Source organism: Salvelinus namaycush, chromosome 14 (assembly GCF_016432855.1).
Source record: "Salvelinus namaycush isolate Seneca chromosome 14, SaNama_1.0, whole genome shotgun sequence".
Lineage (NCBI taxonomy): Eukaryota > Metazoa > Chordata > Actinopteri > Salmoniformes > Salmonidae > Salvelinus > Salvelinus namaycush.
Genome location: NC_052320.1, coordinates 33,251,711 through 33,269,440, shown reverse-complemented (window position 1 = coordinate 33,269,440; position 17,730 = coordinate 33,251,711). Strand labels below are relative to the sequence as shown.

Sequence of the window (17,730 nt, the reverse complement as noted above, 5' to 3'; positions counted from 1 at the left end):
GGGGATTCAGCTCATTTGCAAGGCAAAGAGGGACTTTGCAATTCATCTGATCACTCTTCATAACATTCTGGAGTATATGCAAATTGCCATCATACAAACTGAGGCAGCAGACTTTGTGAAAATTTATATTTGTGTGATTCTCAAAACTTTTGGCCACGACTGTACGTTTTGATGGAAGAATTCACTGTGCATGCAGAGGGTTGCAATTCCATTGAATTGGGGATAGTTTAACAAAAATATGCCACAAGACCTAGAATTGCCTTATGTGTATCCCACAAAAAAGGTTCACTGTTGTAAGCTAACTCTTTTGATGAATTTAAGCCAAATTCCTGGGCTTAACTTCCCATGGAAATTTACCAGAAGGTTTCCGACCCTTTGCAACCCTATTGCCAACTACTTTAATGATTTTTTTTTTTACTTTAAATATTTCAAAAACTAAAAGCATTGTATTTGGGACAAATCATTCACTAAACCCTCAACCTCAACTAAATCTTGTAGTAAATCATGTGGAAATTGAGCAAGTTGAGGTGACTAACCTGCTTGGAGTAACCCCAGATTGTAAACTGTCATTGTCAAAACATATTGATACAGTAGCTAAGATAGGGAGAAGTATATCAATAATAAAGCGCTGCTCTACCTTCTTAACAGCACTATACAAAGGCAGGTCCTACAGGCCCTAGTTTTGTCGCACCTGGACTACTGTTCAGTCGCGTGGTCAGGTGCCACAAAAAAATACTTAGGAAAGTTGCAATTGGCTCAGAACATGGCAGCACAGCTGGTCCTTGGATGTGCACAGAGAGCTAATATTAATAATATGCATGTCAATCTCTCCTGGCTCAAAGTGGAGGAGAGATTGACTTCATCACTACTTGTGATTATGAGAGGTATTGACATGTTGAATCCACCGAGCTGTCTGTTTGAACTGCTTGTGCACAGCTCGAACACCCATGCATACCCCACAAGACATGCCACAGAGGTCTCTTCACAGTCCCCAAGTCCAAAGCAGACTGGCAGGCGCACAGTACTACATAGAGCCATGGCTACATGGAACTCTATTCCACATCAAGTAACCGATGCAAGCAGTAAAAGTAGATTTTTAAAAAACAACATAAAAATACACCTTATGGAACAGCAGGGACTGTGAAGCAACACAAACATAGGCACAGACACATGCATACACACACATACACGATAACATGCGCACTATACACACACGTACAAATGGATTTTGTACTGTAGATATGTGGTAGTGGTGGAGTAGGAGCCTGAGGGCACACAGTGTGTTGTGAATGTATTGTTATGTTTTTAAAATTGTGTGAACTGCCTTAATTTTTCTGGACCCCAGGAATATAATCAATACAAAAGTAAGGATTACTAATCTAGATGATGCATCATGGGAGAATAAATATGTATTTAACTGTTTTTACAGGAACTTGAAAAAGTGTTACTTTAATGAGAGACTAGTATAGAATTTTTATTATTTATGGACAAACTACAGCATACTGTTTTTATTCAAACAAGTTAAAATTGTTAAAAATGACCAGAGAATTTAATCCTGACACATTTCAGTAATGAGAATTAGGGGTGTAAATTTACAAAATTCAGGCAGAAATCTCAAATGTCTTTAAAATATGACACTTTACCAAAAACTAGGCATCTAAGTCTTCAGAATGATAGTTGCTTTTTGCAGATGCATCATGGTTTTGTAACTCAGTTTGCAACAGACAGTTAAAACTAGTTTAATGAGAATCGCCCAGTTTCTCTAAAGCATATTGAAAAACCTGTAACAGAGAAACATGAAACTCGAGGAGTGGGAGTCAGTACAGGTAGTTTATTGAGAAAACATACAAAGTACACTACTACATAAAGTGTTGCAGGTCCTTTATTATGCCCATGTTGTTGGATGTGTTTGTCGTAACAATGAGAGAGCCTAAACTAACGGCACCACCCTTCATACAGTTAACATATCAAGGGCAGGAACTACTGAGAATCATATAGGATCGTAACAAGGCTATCAGTAGAAGTATGTAACAGTAAAATTGCTTTCTTTGTCCTCATATCTGAAACAAACATCATCAAAGGATTGTAAAGGTAATACAGTAGGCTTATCTCGCATCGTGAGCCAAGTCCTCTTTTGATTGGCCTAATTCAGACATGCAGGAGTGGGTTTCTGTCCTTGCCTGACAGGCTGAACACAGTCTTGGGAAGTTTCTCAGAGTCTCTAACGGGTCCTCTACTTAAGTGCCAGTAAACCTGCCACTGGCAGATGTCGTCCGGGAGATCGCTGTACGGCCCCAGCCAGTCGCTTTTGAGCCAGAACACCAGCCCTACCAATAAGCTGTTGGCACACTCCAACCACAGGAGGTTGATGGCAATGTAGGCGGGAACCGCAATGCCCCAGAGCTCACAGGCAACGCACATGACCAGGTATGATCCCCACGTTGTGCTGAAGCCCAAAGTCAGTCCGAGGTAAAGGGGGTACCTCTGACATTCGGTCTCCACCGCCAGTGCTTTCTCCTCGTCCTTGTCAGCCCCTGGCTGGCCGAACTTGGCATACCTGAAGCTCAAGTCGCTGTGCAGCGTTGGGTTGATGTTGTCCCTATGCTCTGAGAGCCTGTTGGCCTCCTTCAGCCACGAGGAAAGACATTTGTAGTGCAGCATCAGCACACAGCAGATGGCTACGGAGATCCCCACTGAGAAATGTACTACAAACACAGACTCTTGCACCACGCACCCTAAAGCATGCCTCCCTCCCTCGTACTCCACCTCTATGAGGTTGGTGAAGGATGAGCAGCCGGAGCGCACGCCGGCTAGCACCCACACCAGAAGCGTCAGGGTGCAGTTCCACAAGGCCCTGCAGGGGGCGGCATGGCTGGAGGTGTAGCATGACTCTGTGGCGTAGTCCAGCAGCCCCAGGCCCAGCACGGGCAGAGGGAGCGCGTTGAACACGGCCGAGGCCTGCGCCAAGAGGAAGCACATGGACACTGGGGAGCGGGCAGGTCCTAGTAACCAAACAGCGACAACGGCGCATGCCAACGCCACGTCGACCAGGAAGACGGAGAAACCACAGACGCCCATGAAGGAGGTGTTAAGCCGGCGCAGGCTGATGAACAGGACCAGACAGTCCATGCCCACCTTTAACAGCAAGATGAACAGAAACTGGCTGGTGTTGTCCTTGATACAGCTCCCTTCCTCTTCCCACGACTTAATGATGGCCAGCATGTTGAAGCTTTTGCCGTTGAGACTGAGCCCAGACCAAGAAGTAACCTATTGGGTCTGTGATGTTCCGGTCGACGTCACCATGCTCAGGAAAAAGCTGTCGACGAGAGAGTGGAGCAGTTAGCAGTAATCTACAAACAGCTTTTACCAAGAAATTAGACTGTTTCTAGTGTTAGCAGTACTACCTGGCTTTTCATGAGTCGTCTACAGAAACAACAACACCTTATGGAAGTCGAAAATAAGAAACTTCAACTCTCCCTAGTGTATGTTGGCACCAGTGTGCGGATAATATTTTTGGTTTCTCAGATTGTTCTGGAAATTCTCACATTTCTCACAAAGACTTAAGTGTTTTCGGAAAGTATTCAGACCCCTTCCATTTTTCCACATTTTGTTACGTTACAGCCTTATTCTAAAAATGGATTAAATACATTTTTTCCTCAGCCATCTACACACACTACCCCATAATGACAAAGCAAAAACAAGTTGTTAGAAATTTTTGCAAATGTATAAACAAAAAAAAAGAGACCTTATTTATGTAGGTATTCATATCCTTTGCTATGACACTCTGGTGAATCATGTTTCCATTGATCATCCTTGAGAAGTTTCTATAAGTTGATTTGGAGTCCATCTGTGGTAAATTCAATTGATTGGACATGATATAGACAGGTGTGTGCCTTTCTAAGGTCCCACAGTTGACAGTGCATGTCAGAGCAAAAACCAAGCCATGAGGTTGAAGGAATTGTCCGTAGAGCTTTAAGACAGGATTGTGTCGAGGCACAGATCTGTGGAAGGGTGCGAAAAAATGTTTGCATCATCGAAGGTCCCCAAGAACAGTGGCCTCCATTCTTAAATGAAAGAAGTTTGGAACCACCAAGACTCTTCCTAGAGCTGTCCACCCGGCCAAACTGAGCAATCGGGGAAGAAGGGCCTTGGTCAGGGAGGTGACCAATAACTCAATGTTCACTCTGACAGAGCTGTAGAGTTCCTCTATGGAGATGGGAGAACCTTCCAGAAGGATAACCGTCTCTGCAGCACTCCACAAATCCAGCCTTTTTGGTAGAGTGGCCAATCAGAAGCCACTCTTCAGTAAAAGGCACATGTCAGCCCACTTGGAATTTGCCAAAAGACTCTCAGACCATGAGAAACAAGATTCTCTGATCTTATTAAATGAAAATTGAACTCTTTGGCCTGAATGACAAGCGTCACGTCTGGAGGAAACCTGGCACAATCCCTAAGGTGAAGCATGGTAGTGGCAGCATCATGCTGTGGGGATGTTTTTCAATGGCAGGGACTGGGAGACTAGTCAGGATTGAAGGTAGGATGAACGGAGCAAAGTACAGAGATCATTAATGAAAACCTGCTCCAGAGCGCTCGGGAGCTTGGAAGGTTAACCTTCGCCCCCAGTCTAACAGGACAACGACCCTAAGCACACAGCCAAGACAATGCAGGAGTGGCTTCGGGACAAGTTTCTGAATGTCCTTGTGTGGGCCAGCCAGAACCCAATCGAACATTTCTGGAGACCTGAAAATAGCTGTGCAGCGACGCTCCCTATCCAACCTGACAGAGCTTGAGAGGATCTGCAGAGAAGAAGAATGGGAGAAACTCCCCAAATACATGTGCCAAGCTTGTAGCTTCATACCCAAGACTCAATGCTGTAATCGCTGCCAAAGGTGCTTCAACAAATTACTGAGTAAAGTGTCTGAATACTTATGTAAATGTGATATTTCAGTGTTTTATTAAAAAATTAGCCAACATTTCTAAAAAACTGTTTTTGCTTTCTCATTACGGGATATTGTGTGTAGATTGATTTTTAACCCCCTCATCAATGTAATCAATTTTAGAATAAGGCTGTAATGTAACTATGTGGGAAAAGTAAAGAGGTCTGAATATTTTCCAAAGGCACTGTATGTTGTAAATCGCCCATAAGTTTGAAAAATATAAATATGATTTCTAGGCCATATTGCCCAGCCCTAGTTTGAAGAGTATATTGCTACAAACAATATGTCCTTAAAATAAGAAAAATAGAAAATGGTAGTTTTAAGATATTATTATTTTATGTTGAATAAATGAATGTGAAAATGTGTATTTCAAAATCTATACATAGGCTTACTCCATATTTCTGAGAATGTTAGGTATAATGACACCAATATGTTGCCTGTATCATGTACGGTTCACAGATCATAGGGTCTTACAGGAGGAGGCATGTATATGTCTAAAAAAGGGCCTAAAATTGCCAATTTGATTATGCTTTTCTCAAAAATGGTTTGTGATACAAAAGTATGTTAAAAATCAGTCCTCCCAATGAAGTTCCTATGTGAGAATTCTTAGAACAATCTAAGATGCAAAAAATAGTTTCCACTCCCACTGGCGTGGAATCGCCCATGTAGCATGCCTCAACACTCATTGTTTGGAGTCCACCAACCTCAAGTGTTAGGAAATACAAGTAGCCTATTATGTATATATTTAACTGCTGACAGCCTGAGGCTAGACAAAAGCTAATGTTTCAGGTCTGGCAATCCAATCCGTTTACTATTCCTATAAAAAAACAGGTTTGTTTACGCGTAGGAGGAAATGCGTGCCTTCTTTTGATACACTGCTATTGCTTAACCCAGACATTTCCAGTTACGGGAGTCTTCAAAGATTAAACAATATTTTAAAGCGTATCAACTATCATGCTGATCTCATGGAATGTTAGTCCTGGCATCCATAGCTCCATCTATGAATTTGAGCATGATTAGGCTACATTCAGCCAGCCCCACCCCTCAGCTCAGCTCTATTGCAAACCCAGGGATAGGGCTGCCTTATACTTAATAATACAAATAAATCGAATTAAGAATTGTTTTACGATGACAACGAAAAAGCTATCAATCCACATAATACTGTGATCTTTTGAACACTGCAAGTAGGCCTTACCTCTTAATCGTTGTGGGTAATCCTGGTCATTTGTGTAGTTTGAGATCCAGTGGCAGCATCAACAGGTGTGTGCTTTACTCTTAGCAACAGGCTAGTGTTTGGCAAGCACTTCCTTATTATATGGTCATTTTACTGCCTCATTGTGGGTGGGTCTATTACCTGCTCAGGCTTTTCTGGGAGAAACTAGCCTTGTAGCCAACCTGACACACCTGTAATTCTACCTGGCGGTTTCAACCATCCTCCTTGCCCTTCCCTCCTCAGGTACAACCTTTTCTCTGTTTTGAATAGCCTGTTGAGTTTTGGGTGGGGTGAAGATTCACCACTAAGACCATGCAGAAACTGTTGTTTGGTTGAAGAGTCCGTGTGTCTTACAAACATGCTCTTCCGCCGTGATGCCGATATGGGGACAACACTGTTCAAACCCGAGACATCCATCAGGAATGATTCCTGTAAAATCGAGTCTAAGCTTATGGTCTAGAGTTCCATTTTATAATGTAGTCCCCCCCCCCCCCCCCCCCTCATCAGGCTATCGATGATGTGAACTGTTGTTTTGTAAATGCATGTGTACTGTAAATGTATGGCCTGAGCGGTGTAACGGGGTTTTTTATGACAAAGTAGTTTGACGTTCATGATATGTGCTGCTAATAGGTTGGCATATGTTGGTTGGGCATTCTTTTGTTGTTGTAATGGCGTGTTTTGCATAGCAGGCTGAGGGCTATGTAAGGTGTGTAGGAGGGGGGAAAACACATCTACTCTGTTTGTTCAATGCAATAAAGAACTCCCTACCACCTCAGTGACCCAACCCCTGCATTAGAGCAGCCAGAGGCCAGCCAGTGTTTGCTTGGTGATCTCTGTAAATGTTCAGGATATTATGTCAAGTGATTTGTTTTGGTTCAGGGGAAGTGAAATGTACTGTCTCCAAGGGGAACAAAGGCCAGGTCTAGATTTCTTTCTCAACCTGAACAAATTGTTAATTAACAGTGATGAAAGGAACACCTATACTAGGGTGTTAAAGCCTATTTATGGCCTATCCGGTATACATTACGCAAAGGATCCGCTGGGCGATTGAGGCAATTACCGAGAAAATCGAAGTGTGCACGGTGTTGGCTAAGTGGAGGGTGCCCCTGCACCTCCAATATTTGTTTAACAACACAGAAGCTCTCCGGGGATGCCTTGGGGACAAATGGCTCTTTTCAGAGGGGCTGAATTTCAAAGCTGTAGCACAATATTTGACATAAAGCAGGTTTTCAAAGAGTTTAGTCTGCTTCTTATTTTCCTTTTTGCCATGGAAAATTTGAGTATCGTCTCACGGGGTGGGCAATTCCAGTCCTAGAGGGCCTGATTTGGTGTCACAGTTTTGCCCCAGCTAACACACCTGACTCCAAAAATCACCTAATCATGGCCTTCAGTTTAGAATGCAATTTGATTAATCAGCTGTGTTTTGCTAGGAATGGAGAAAAAGTGTGACGCCAATCAGGCCCTCGGACTGGAGTTGCCCACCTCAATAACAACTAGTATCATGACAACCCTACAGTTGGTACTGCTTAATTAATCCAGTGGGAACAGGTATTCATTAAGTAGCCTATTAGTCATTTAATTTGCGTAAAGTGTCATACCATGTGAATAAGATATGATGATAACAAAATATTGTTGAATACAAGAAACCAGAAGTTCTTTGGTCAAAAGATATAGAGACTATGTTTTGTCATATACATTTTACACTGCTTCCAGAAAACCATTTCTCATGCAAAACATTGAATGTAGTTTAGAAATACTAATTGATAAGCATACCAGGAAATATGAATGTGGACAGAAGCGGCTTTCAAAACCCGGTCGAGCAAGGTGATGACTATTGTGTTCTCTTTCCTGTCAATATTTGCATGTGGAGTGTTTACAGAAATCAGCCCTTTGACTTACTGTTTTCCAGGAAGTTGGGAGAATGAAGGTAGAACTCTTTGCCGATGTGGTTCCAAAGACGGCTGAGAACTTTCGGTAATTTGACCTAAACAAATTGCATGACTTCCTAGTGCAAAATCATGCCTTAACTGTCACATCAAGGCCACATTCAGTATGGCATAATGTTGTAGAATGTCGGATAGAAAATAATTCTGTAGAAGAGACATGCCTCTGACATATCTGCAATGTTTAGTACATTGCACAAATCCTGAATTCTTAAAGATTTGTTAGAGATGATTAGTAGAGGTGATTTTTGCCCTTCCAATGAAGAATAAATTATTTATTTTGTCTTTTACAGGCAGTTCTGCACAGGGGAATTCAGGTAAGGGCATCTCTATGGATACTAGAGTAGGCTATATATTTATCCCTGGTACACTTGCTTATCTACTCGCTCTGACCACCCAGCTGTACCCATGTACTACTACAGTTACAAGCACAGTCACTGTATGAAAGGCTGTAGTCAGGAGAGATTTTATTGCTCACTTGACACAAGTATCTAGCAGGTTAAGGTGTTGGCTGTACAACGCCATCTACTGGAGCTGTAGAACCCTTCCCACTAGCATAGTTCACCCTTGAAGAGAGTTCAGTATTTGATTAAAAGAATGGGCCTGTTCACCGGCCGTGGTGTCCACTTAGTGGAACAGGTGTATAGAGTGTTATTTTTTTCCTCGGTACAGGTGTTTTAATTGTGTTAAATGTCCCTTTTCACTTATTGTTTAGGCTGTTGAGCACAACTTAAATGACAGTAGTCGGGCCAGTTCCTTTGAGATGTGTCAACTCTGCAATATGCAAAACCTTCTGTGCACTCTAATAGGAGAATGGTAGGGAATCAGTCTTCACACCCCAGAGTCAATACTTGGTATAATCTCATTTGACAGCCTTTACAGCTGTGAATAGTTTTGAATAAGATTCTACTAACCCATTGCAAAAGCTCAGTAAATTTGGTTGGGAACAGCAATATTCTAACCTTATCTCTGATTTTCAAGCAGATTTAAGTCAGGACTGAGACTGGACCATTCAGTAACACTCAACACCTATTGGAAAGCTATTTTGGTGTGTCTTTGGCATAAAAATGTGTGTAATTGTCCCACTGAAAAATAACAATATAAACTCTCACTGTCAACTGCGTTTATTTTCAACAAACTTAACATGTGTAAATATTTGTATGAACATAAGATTCAGCAACTGAGACACAAACTGAACAAGTTCCACAGACATGTGACTAACAAAAATTGAATAATGTGTCCCTGAACAAGGGGGGGTCAAAATCAAAGTAACAGTCTTCTCCTCATGGACTGCACAAGATTTGCCAGTTCTTGCTGTGAGATGTTACCTCACTCTTCCACCATGGCACCTGCAAGTCTTTCTGGGGGGAATGGCCCTAGCACTCACCCTCCGATCCAACAGGTCCCAGACGTGCTCAATGGGATTGAGATCCGGGCTCTTCGCTGGCCATGGCAGAACACTGACATTCCTGTCTTGCAGGAAATCATGCACAGAACGAGCAGTATGGCTGGTGGCATTGTCATGCTGGAGGGTCATGTCAGGGTTGAGCCTGCAGGAAGGGTACCACATGTGAGAGGAGGATGTCTTCCCTGTAATGCACAGTGTTGAGATTTCCTGCAATGACAACAAGCTCAGTCCGATGATGCTGTGACACACTGCCCCAGACCATGACGGACCCTCCACATCCAAATCGATCCCGCTCCAGAGTACAGGCCTCGGTGTAACGCTCATTTTTTCGACGATAAACACGAATCCGACCATCACCCCTGGTGAGACAAAACCGCAACTCGTCAGTGAAGAGCACTTTTTGTCAGTCCTCTCTGGTCCAGCGACGGTGGATTTGTGCCCATAGGCGACGTTGCCGGTGATGTCTGGTGAGGACCTGCCTTACAACAGGCCTACAACCCCTCGGTCCAGCCTTTCTCAGCCTATTGCGGACAGTCTGAGCACTGATGGAGGGATTGTGCATTCCTGGTGTAACTCCGGCAGTTGTTGTTGCCATCCTGTACCCGTCCCGCAGGTGTGATGTTCGGATGTACCGATCCTGTGCAGGTGTTGTTACACGTGGTCTGCCACTGCGAGGACGATAAGCTGTCCGTCCTGTCTCCCTGTAGTGCTGTCTTAGACGACTCACAGTATGGACATTGCAATTTATTGCCCTGGCCACATCTGCAGTTCTCATGCCTCCTTGCAGCATGCCTAAGGCACGTTCACGCAGATGAGCAGGGACCCTGGGCATCTTTCTTTTGGTGTTTTTCAGAGTCAGTAGAAAGGCCTCTTTAGTGTCCTAAGTTTTCATAACTGTGACCTTAATTGCCTACCGTCTGTAAGCTGTTAGTGTCTTAACGACCGTTCCACAGGTGCATGTTCATTAATTGTTTATGGGTCATTAAGCAAGCATGGGAAACAGTGTTTAATCCCTTTACAATGAAGATCTGTGAAGTTATTTTGATTATTACGAATTATCTTTGAAAGACGGTCCTGAAAAAGGGATGTTTCTTTTTTTGCTAAGTTTATATATTCAGAAGACTGAGACAGAGTTTTCTCCTACTTTTTATCAGGGCTTTGCTCCTTTCATATTTCTTTTGATCCTGACAAACTCCCCAGTCCCTGCCGGTGACAAGAATACCCATAACGTGATGCTGCCACCACAATACTTGAAAGTACAGATGATCAACAACATTGCATTTACGCCACATTACTGGCCAGTATGGCAAAGTGAAAAGAAAAAAATCCACTCCTGTGTTAAAAAAGATCGACTCCAAATCATCCATTGTTTTTGCAACAAGGCTGTTAAGTGATACTGCAAGACAACACGGCAAAGAAATTAACATTTTGGCCTAAATTAAAAACTACAGGCTTGGGTCAAATACTACACACTACAGGGTGAAACCCTCTATATTTTCAAGTATTGTGGAGGCAGCATCATGTTATGGGTATGCTTGTCACCGGCAGGGACGGGGGAGTTTGTGATGATCAAAATGTTTTTAAAAATCCCCCCCATTCTTCTGAAAGCCTAACCCTAGCTTGGTTTCCATCCAATTGGCGACAGATTTTCCTGCAAATATTAAAACATCTGCATAAAGGAAAATATGCACGTTTTCCCACCAGTGGTGTTTCCACCAAAGTGACTTGTGTATAAAAAGCAGTGTGTGATGACGTAGTGCACATAAAAGGTACTTTTTTGCTTACGTTTTCATGTACTGAATGAAAATGTAAAGTTCAATATTTTTCCAGGGCATTTTCAACTCTACCAATTTAGTTTTGTCACAAACTGTTGCGTTAAATAGCAAATGTGCCCACTCTGGTCTTGGCACGTACGCTCTAGCCAACAGCTCGCAGATACAATGCATGAGAATATTATGAATGAGACTCACCGCCCTGTGAAGTTCATAATTTATTTAATCTGTAGCCTAATAAACTGCATGCACCACACAACATATCATCACGTGACTTCAAGTTTACTTCAATATGATGGTTATTATATTCATATTTGAGCAGAAAGGCGTTTTCATTGCCATTTCTTGCGTAATGAATTCCGTTCCCGCCATGTCGAATGAACAAATTGTCGGTCAACATTTATGAAATTGTACCGACATTTCCTGTTTCCATCAGTCCGGCCGTGACTTTTTTTATGCTACGGGTAATTCATCCACATGAAATGGTTGGATTGAAACCTGGTTCCTGAGAGTTTTGTTTTTCAGCAGGACAATTAACACATTTTAATGCCAAAGACACCAGAATGGCTTTCCAAGAGGTGTTGAGTGTTCCTAAGTGGTCGAGTCTGTCCTTATTTAAATTAGCTTGAAATCTGAGAATATTGCTGTCCAATGATTCCCAACCAAATGTGCTGTTTGACCAATTTTGACAAATAAAATGGTTAAATGTTGTCTTCAGAGTTATGCAAAGTTGGTAGAAGCACCTTTGGCAGCTATTACAATGACTGGTAGGCCGTCATTGTAAATAAGAATTTGTTCTTAACTGACTTGCCTAGTTAAATAAAGGTTAAATAAAATAAATAAGATTTCACCTAGTATTAACTCTATGGTGTGAAGACGTACGCAGTTAAGATATTTGAGTTTTATGTAATTTCGCAACATTTTCTATAATTTCTTTCAATTTGAAAATGTGCAGTAGAAAAAAATAATTGAATTTATTTTAATTTGGGATTTAATTTTAAGGCAGCAAGGGCTGCGTAGACTTTCACTAGCGACTCTATATTTCCCAGTTAATAGTAAGGATATATGTCTGGTTTGTGAAACTTAATGTTTATTACTTTTCATGTGAGTGCGCTATTTTTAACTACCTAGCGCTGACTTGGAGGTGTAAAATGAGCTAAATCTAAAAAAGGTTTTGTTTTAGTGAACGAGCCTATTCCTTAAACTTTAGAGTCTTTCTGTATACTCTGCTGACTTTTATATCAATACCACAAAGGAGGCAGTACCATGTTAACTTATCTGTACAAACTCTCTCCTACAGAAAAGATGGTGTCCCTATCGGATTTAAAGGCTGCACCTTCCACAGGTATGCTTGAGGGGGATGATGGAAGAAGATGTGACAAGTGTTACTTTACATATATTTTTGATCTGACATCAAATCACAATAATGGATATTGTGATAGGCTAGGCATTGTCTCTTAGAAGCAACAACATGCATTTTAAGTAATTATTGAATCCATAAAACCTATATCTTGATGGGGGTGTTTAGTGTCTTTGTGTTGGTAATGCTTTTCTTCGCAAGCACATTCTTACGTGTTATGATTTGGTAAGATACAATATGAATATTTTTGTATAATTGAATTTGATTGTTAGATAAAAAGCTCCTCAGTCTGTTGCCAGTTTTTTAAAGTTGTTTTATTGCCTCCTCTACTAGGGTGATAAAGGACTTCATGATCCAAGGCGGGGACTTTGTAAATGTAAGTCAATTCACTGTTCTTTGTTGTTTCTGATTTGTTCTTTTAGAATTCCCGCAAAACTATTAGTTTAACCTATATCTGCACTGCGGTGCAGGTTAACTTTCTCATGTACCCAACTGTAATAGTGTGCTACAGAGTTGGAAGCCGCACATATCTGCTATTCGATAAGTCAATTAAATATGGTGCGAAATATGTAATGGGCCGGCTGACTATCGCTCTCTGCGACTCTGGACTCTGTAATGCCAATGTATTGCTAATTTAATACAATCTAGTTCTAATCTAATTTGTCCTCCTTTGTTTCCCTTGATCCTGTGGTGCACCTGTAGGGTGATGGTACAGGTATCTGCAGCATCTACAGAGGACCATTTGCAGATGAAAACTTTAGAATGAAGCACTCTGCCCCTGGCCTCCTATCCATGGTACCTTTTATTTCAGACAAAAAAATCACACGTATGCACACACACTGCTGTTCATACCCACATGTTCCATTGGAGACATTTAAACATTGATATGAATAGACATTGATTATAACTGATGTTATTGGTTGATGTAGGTGAAGCATCCAGTATTAACCCTCCAATCCGTCCTCTGCAGGCAAACAGTGGCCCCGGAACCAATGGCTGTCAGTTTTTCATTACCTGTACGAAATGTGACTGGCTAGATGGAAAGCATGTGGTCTTCGGTGAGTATTACTATATTGTGGATTACAATGGATAAGCTTTAACATGCTGTATGTGTATTTGGCTCATAAAATATTTGATTTCAACATTTCAGGGAAAGTGGTCGACGGCTTGCTTGTCATGAGAAAAATTGAGGTAAAAGCTCTTCATTTGATAAGGGTTTGTGCCCAGGGCAAGATATATAATGATGATCCTCAACAAAGATCAAACTTTAAGGGCCGGTGGGTTCCATGGAAGTAGAAGCAGGGAATACTGTTCTTAGATAATCCAGATTTAGAAACGTGATTTCAGAGCCATGTTTTAACCTTGGATTACATAGTATTGGATTATTGAGTCCTTGACTGCTAGAGAATAACAAGGCTAATTTATCATCTGAATTAGTCGCTTAGTAGATCTAAATAACATTGGGGCTGTTTTCTCGACACAGATTAAGCCTAGTCCTGGACTACAGAGAATTCTCCATTGAGTTTGCTTTTTAGTCCAGGACTAGGTTTAAAGGGAGACTGAACGCAAACACCAATTTATCTGAAAATGGCTTATGTGGCATTGATATTAGTCAGAAAAAGTTATTCCAGAACCAGAATGGACTAAAAAGTGTAAGTAGGTTAATTTTGGTTATTGAGTGCGTATCCTCCAAAACATAGTTTTGTGAGATTTGTGTAATCGAGGTCGTCACGATACATGAGGTTTGGGTTTGGATTACAATCATGCCTACTAACATAGGATTTTAACGCCTAGGGAGAATTTTCATGCACAGAGAAACAGCTGCGTTCATTGCGCTTTATTCAATCATAGCAGTGAACCTCCACAGACACTGAGACAGACCTGCCCATTACACAGCGCCTTGGACTTGGACCTGTTTACATAAGACAACACGTCGCCAATGTTATGTTGAAAGAACACTTGGCCCTTAGCCGTTTATGGAGTGGCCACTTCCTGGTGTGTTTCATAGTGAGCACTTCAGTCTGCCACTATTTTGGGCAAAATGAGAATTGAGACGATGCGCACTTATATCAACTGCCACATGTCAATATAAAGAAATTCTAAAACCTTTTGCAAGCATTTTGTGTCCTGCCGCGACCTGTTTTGTAACATGATCTGCAATGAAACACTGCCAGACAGACATACTCTAGCAATAGATAGTGAGAAAGTTGTAAAAACTAAATGGCACCGAAGCACACACGTTGCTTGATAAGCTAATTTAGCTAACTTGGGCAGCTACTAGCTAGCTTCATTGACAAGCAGAGATGGAACTTTGCTAGCTAGCTAGTGATTTTGGGCACTGATACACAGCGGGTAGCAGCTTGTGCTTTATTTACGATAGTTTGACAGCTTGCTGCTGATGAAGTTGTAGACGTTCTCTGAAATCAGTCCTGAGCGCAGCTGCCGGCAGCTGCCTCCATACTGTCTGCAGTGCACTTTTTTTTAATGCAAATGTTTTTAACTTGAGAAATACTGCACCAAACACCTTAGCTAGATATGAAATTGTGTGACTAAGACCTCTGCAAAAATGTCAAAATTAAAGATTTCATGATTTAGCTTAGATTAATTCAGACTATTTTTGAGGAAGTGGTAGTGACTATGTTGTTGCTACTGTGCCTCAATGACAAAAAACAACTGCCAGGGTACGATAAAGCAAAGTAAACCCATCCAAATCGTACCACATCCCCAAGACCAAAATCTTGTTTTTCATAATGAGCAGCAGAAAAGCATGTGGAATCATTAATCCGCTCTTTAATCTGTGTCCGGAAACTTCCCCATTTGTGTTTCTTGAAAGCAGACATATGTTGTTGTATAGTCAGTCAGATTTGACTATACATATCTGTCTGGGGATAAAAATCTTAGTTTAACCTCAAAACCCTTCTACACTTCAGAGTACACACTGTTTAGACATGAAAATATCTGTCGCCGGTCCCAAGCTGTCTGCAACAACCATCTGATTAATATACGTCAGAATTCTTTGTATACAGTACATCTATTGCTGGTAGTAGAATCACAACCCTAATTTGGTCTCCAACAAATGTCGTAGTGTAGAAATTACTGTACCATTTTAGAATGTTATATTAAACGTTATCTGGACTCCTCTTTCCCACAGAACGTTCCTACCGGCCCAAACAACAAGCCCAAGCTTCCCATCCTCATAGCTCAGTGTGGGGAAATGTGATTCAACTTACAGAGCAAGTTTCTTTTTTAGGACAGCCACACAACCTCTTTTTGTACTTGAATAAGTGTGTTCTTCTCCCATGTTTGCGCTCAATAGACATCAACCAAATTCTGTTTACTTCTGTAAGTTGAGTGGAAGTCAGTTTGTCAGTTTGCCACACAATCATGACGTCTCCTATGAATAGTATAGCTATACAAATTGCCAACACTTTTGCATTGCTTGAGTCGGTAAAATTCAGAGACTGTAAATCTAGGATGTAAGACATCTTGGACATCAACTAGACTTGAGCCTCATTACTCCTTACAAAAAAATGTTTCAGTTCCAAGTATCACCAATCGATACATGTCCTATGTGTAATTCGATAACTCACTAGTAATTGTATAGACTACTGTAGCTTACTCAAATGTTTTCTCAATGCCTAGCTATGAATAGCAATTATTGGGAATTCAATGTTTTGTATGGAATCTGTTGCCTTTTTATAAATGGATAATATAAATGTGCTTTTTGGTGCAGCGGTTTTGTTCAGTAGTTGTTTTTCGAAATGTCAGGTTTTCAACAATTATTTGGTATCCCCCACCAACAATGTACGTGAGTAACAAGACAAGAGTTTTCGTATAGCCTAAACAGAATAGATTCCACATATGGACAATATTGAGGTTTATCAATTTGTCAGGTATAATAAATTAACTTCTTTGTCAACTACTGCTGGTATTCTAATTTATTAAGACTTTTAAACCTATGAACCAGATTATATATTAGGGTTGAGAAGCAATCTCAAAGGCATTCACAAAGTTCCTCAGGTAATGGATGGACTATAAATTGGACAAAATCTGACCTTTTTTAAAACGGGACTTAAAGAAAATACGCTTCCCAACCCCCACGCCTGAACTCGCCTTGGACCCTTTCCCTCCCAGTACAAAAGAATCCTTTCAGATGGAGCTCGGCTCTCTTATGGAGCAGGAAGAGTTTTTGGGGGGCTTGGTGGGAGGCTTCTGGGGTCAATGTTAAAGGCCGTCTTTGTGTGGGACAACAGGGTCCGACCATTAACAACAGGCTCTTCACACATCAACCAGTACTCATAAACCGTGCCAGCGGGGCATTAACATGACAAAAGATGGGGGGGTGGTTTGGGGCTGTTTCACACTCAGGCTTGGGATGGCTGGCTGTCTAGTCTACCACACTGGCAAGTGGATCCTTTTAAATGTTGGATTTTAATCGAGGACAATGATGACAATTTAGCAGTGGTGTAGAGTACTTAAGTAAAAATACTTTAATGTACTACTTTGGGGTATCTGTACTTTACTATTTATATTTTTGACTACTTTTACTTCACCACATTCCTTAAGAAAATATTGTACTTTTTACACCATACGTTTTCCTTGACACCTTAAAGTACTCGTTACATTTTGAATGCTTAGCAGGACAGGAAATTTGTCCAATTCACGCACTTATCAACCAAACATCCTTGGTCATCCCTACTGCCTCTTGATCTAGCGGACTCACTAAACACACATGCTTCGTTTGTAAATTATGCCTGAATGTTGGAGGGTACCTATGGCTTTCCGTAAATTAATAAAACAAGAAAATGGTACCATCTGGTTTGTTTAATTTAAGGAATTTTAAATAAAGTTTAAAAAGAAAAAGTATAAATTAAGTATATTTTAAACCAAATACTTTTAGACTTTTACTCAAGTAGAATTTTACAGGGTGAATTTTACTTGAGTCATTTTCTATCTATACTTTTACTCAAGTATGACAGTTGGGTACTTTTTCCACCACTGCAATATCGGGTTTGTTTGATTTGAGGTATATTGTTGATAGGAAAACCAAGTCCCTTCCTGTTAAAATGAGCCAGAAATCTTTTTGGATAGAAACGC

General features: G+C 41.1%; 1 protein-coding gene across 3 annotated transcripts in view; it reads left to right on the top strand.

Annotated features, from left to right (window-relative positions):
* ppih (peptidylprolyl isomerase H (cyclophilin H)) overlaps positions 1-16,555 on the top strand; it is a 36,738-nt gene extending 20,183 nt beyond the window's left edge. For 2 of the 3 annotated variants that reach the window (XM_039008443.1, XM_039008446.1), the window contains exons 2-9: positions 8,060-8,124; positions 8,387-8,410; positions 12,574-12,618; positions 12,967-13,009; positions 13,336-13,428; positions 13,604-13,691; positions 13,784-13,824; positions 15,785-16,555. In XM_039008443.1, the coding sequence (XP_038864371.1) occupies positions 8,060-8,124; positions 8,387-8,410; positions 12,574-12,618; positions 12,967-13,009; positions 13,336-13,428; positions 13,604-13,691; positions 13,784-13,824; positions 15,785-15,853 (468 nt within the window). In that variant the 3' untranslated portion in view covers positions 15,854-16,555. The remainder of the gene's footprint in view (positions 1-8,059; positions 8,125-8,386; positions 8,411-12,573; positions 12,619-12,966; positions 13,010-13,335; positions 13,429-13,603; positions 13,692-13,783; positions 13,825-15,784) is intronic. The other variant, XM_039008445.1, reaches the window with a different exon arrangement.
* Positions 16,556-17,730: the final 1,175 nt, after the last annotated feature.